We start from the raw sequence: 3,458 nt of genomic DNA on the forward strand, positions 1-3,458 counted from the left end.
GAATTTTGCAGGAAAGGGGTTCATTGGGATCCAAATCCTACGAGGCAATTTGGTAGTGGGATGAGTACTGTTAAGGGACAATGCGTGGGGCTCGAGATTCTGTGCGGATCTCTTCGAGATTTCTGATTGGACCGAGGAGGACGGCTCTGACACAATTGAAAATTTTAGTATGAAGTGATTTCCCTCCTTTTCATTGGCCGATGGGTGAACAATTACTGTGGACGTTGGTTGGGACCTACACAACACAAATCTTATATATCAACTCCGTTCAAAATATATCCTTTAAGAAAATCCCAGGTCGATTGGCGTTTTTGGTGTCTTTAGCCCTCGGCTATTTGGCGGGATTTGGGTCTGGTGGGTTTGTTTGAATTTCGGAAAACTCATCAGACGACATGGATGGTCAATCATATTTATTTGAAAACTTCATAAATTCATAATTCCGATGAACATAACATTACCATTGCGACGGAGATTGAGGCGGAAAATAGAGATAGAATCCATATTTCCATGTCGATTGGAGAGCCTGTGACTTTTCCAAGCTGCAGGGATGTTATTGGGGCTTCTGCTGATTCTTTTGATCCCAAACACTGCTCTGGATGCCGCAAGACCAATAAAAACAAAAAGAAGCCAATTAAAGCTCAGGATGATATACAAGGGTCTACTCTTGGGGTTGACTTTGGGATAACGTCGCTAGATTGCAGAAAAGGGTTTTGGTGGGACGGTGGGTTTATGCATCGTTCACCGGGGTACAAATGAAGGATTGGATTCAAAAGTGAGTGTGTTGGTGAATGGTTGGTTTGGCCTACATTTCGTAAAGGAAGAGGATGCTAACAGGGTTTTGGATCTGCCTTGGTGAGGGGTCGGGGTTTTTAAATTTTGCAGAGATGGAATATTGGTGTTGATTTGGTTTTGGAATCCAAAAAAGGAGGATTATAAATTACTTGGACTCCTTGAAATTTGGTCAGAAATTTCTGGCAGGATCCAGAAAGTGTACTACGTGAATGAAGGTAGCACCGACATCCTGAAAAAAAAGAGAAACGTGGCTTCTGGTGGAAGTGGATTTGTCAGTTGGGATTCCTAGGGTGATAGACATATACTGGGCCACATTTTTCATTAGATAACAGGTGGATTTTTGGGGAGCCCCCTTCAGGTGGAATGGTTACAAACAAACTCGCCATCTCATTGCAAATTTCCCTAATCGATTTCATGAGACTTGTATACCTTAAGATTGGCAGATCATCAAAGAGAATATGATCCCTGCTTGTGACACAAATGAGAAAAGCATTTTTCATTCCATCGATCTTTGTGTCTCATTGGGGGAACCCTCTGCCAAATCATTCTTCTTTTTTCAGAAGAAAAAAACCATATAGATTATATTAAGGAAATATAATGGACATTGTATACAGCAAACCAAAAATTCCGTATTGCCTCGAGACCCACGGCAGAACAGAATAAACCATGAAAGAGAGAAATGTACAGAATTAATAGATGTACAGATAGATGGAGAGATTAGTCTCGAGCCACAAAGAGGCAAAAAAAAAAACCAAAATAAGACCATCTGAAACCCTAAGCTCCAGATAGAGCGAGGGCACCATAAGCATAAAGATCCATTCAAGGCTGCGCGGCACCAATGACCACATCCAAGAAACAGAAGAAGAAGAGATCCCTACACATCAAGAGGGATAGATGATTCTGTTATTCGCAACAAGATAGAAGCAAGTGGAATTCTGAGATCTTGAAAAATACATTTATTTCTCCACTTCCATATGAGCCAAATGACCGAAACAAACATGGAACGAAGAGATATGCATTGCTCACTCCACCACCTGTAGCCCTCCTGTACAGAAGCAAAAACGCGGTAAGGGAAACAAAAGGATATAGACAATTCATACCATATTTGCAATGTCTGAGCACATTGAAAAAACATGTGAACATTGGTCTCATGATCCGAGAGACACATGGAACATCGACCCGGCCCGTTCCATCCTTTCTTTTGAAGAACCTCCCAGGAGAGGTTCCTGTTGGAGAAAACCAGCCATGAAAAAAGAATACATTTGAGCGGGCAAGTCACTTTCCACAGTGGCATCGGAAACTTTGATGCTGTGTCATCAGGAAGGCCATCTATCATTGCAGAGTAAATGTCCTTTACCCTTACCGGCTGAGTTGATTTCGAAATAGACCATACCAATTTGTCTTTGTTGCCCATTCGCTGGATGCCTTTGCTTGTTAAATTCTGGATCACCGAGGCCCATATCGTGCTCAAGTGTGGAGGGATCGATAAATCCTCCTCGCCAATCCAAACAGGAGATGAGGATGTCCATTGTTTAATCAACTTTTCCCAAGTAAATATACCTTTTGATTGGAGAAAGAGTATAAGGCATCTTGGGATCATGAGCTCCAGACCATTGACAATCGGGTCGATGCCAATGTAAATGCAGGATCCCGAGTACAACCTCCATCGAAGATTCTGAATGAAGAAAGGTAGAATTTTCCTGAAGCTATTCCATATAGCAGAACCCGTTTTTATACCAAAAGAAGATCTCCGATACCAGAACTCCAGGCTGCGTCCTTTCAGATATCGATTTTGAATAATCTTGCTCCATGGACCAGACCCAAAAATGCCCCTGTAGAGCGATTTGCACAGTAAAGCCTTTCCAAAAATTTTCATGTTAAGAAGACCCCAGCCTCCGATATTCTTCGGCCTCGAAATGATTTCCATTTTAACCAGATTTATCTTTGACTGGAAAGATTTTCCTCCCCATAAAAAGTTACCCGCGATGGAGCACATCTTTTTGATAATGGAAGCCGGGAGATGAAACAAATGGGACCAATAGACTGATAATTGTGATAAAACTAACTGAACCAGAATGAGTCTTCCGGCAAGAGATAGAAATCTCGCTTCCCAAACAGAGATTTTTTTGAAGAATCTGTCAATTAGCCAGAACCAATCCCGAGTACCATATCCTTTGGCCTTCAGAGAGAAGCCCAAATATTTGAATCCGCCCCTAATAGATGACTGTGGAATGCCAAATATCGGCAATCCATTAATAGATGACTGTGGAATGCCAAATATCGGCAATCCATAAAACAGTGTCATTTTCAGAATCATTATGATAAAACATAGATTTAACCTTATTTATCACCAGACCCGATGCCGATTGGAATTTAATGAGAATTTCATGTAAACAATCCCAGGACGCTCTACACAACATGGCAAAGATGAGCACGTCATCGACAAATAAGTTGTGTGATAAAGATATATCCTTGCAAATCCTTACCGGCCTGCACCTCTGATCCGACACCGCTTTCCTTATCTGATTGCTGAGAGTGTCCATCACGAGAATGAATAACAGTGGCGATAATGGGCAACCTTGCCGGAGGCCTCTTTCAGCTTTGAAAAAGTTAGTTGGAATCCCGTTGACAATAACAGCGTATTTGACATTTTCAATGCATGCCAT

The 3,458-nt window shown here is 41.7% G+C and overlaps 1 protein-coding gene across 1 annotated transcript; it reads right to left on the reverse strand.

The window, feature by feature from the left end:
• Positions 1 to 1,611: 1,611 nt before the first annotated feature.
• Positions 1,612 to 3,458, reverse strand: LOC149175736 (uncharacterized). Its single transcript, XM_089421224.1, has 3 exons — positions 3,144 to 3,458; positions 1,893 to 3,055; positions 1,612 to 1,666 (listed from the first exon to the last, which is right to left on the reverse strand). Exons 1-3 carry the CDS (start codon positions 3,456 to 3,458, stop codon positions 1,612 to 1,614), a joined length of 1,533 nt encoding a protein of 510 aa, XP_089277350.1.

The sequence above is a fragment of the Pinus tabuliformis genome, chromosome 4_1 (assembly GCF_031772625.1).
Source record: "Pinus tabuliformis cultivar Carrire ecotype Pingquan chromosome 4_1, CPIR1, whole genome shotgun sequence".
Classification (NCBI taxonomy): domain Eukaryota; kingdom Viridiplantae; phylum Streptophyta; class Pinopsida; order Pinales; family Pinaceae; genus Pinus; species Pinus tabuliformis.

Bases quoted from the DNA above. Each gene is read 5' to 3' on its own strand.
- LOC149175736 (XM_089421224.1), bottom strand. From the start codon at position 3,458: ATGGCATGCATTGAAAATGTCAAATACGCTGTTATTGTCAACGGGATT. The intron at 3,056-3,143 runs GTGATAAATAAG...GGCATTCCACAG, and splicing joins TCCAATCGGCATCGGGTCTG to TCATCTATTAATGGATTGCC. The intron at 1,667-1,892 runs GTATGAATTGTC...CTTGATGTGTAG, and splicing joins GCTCAGACATTGCAAATATG to GGATCTCTTCTTCTTCTGTT.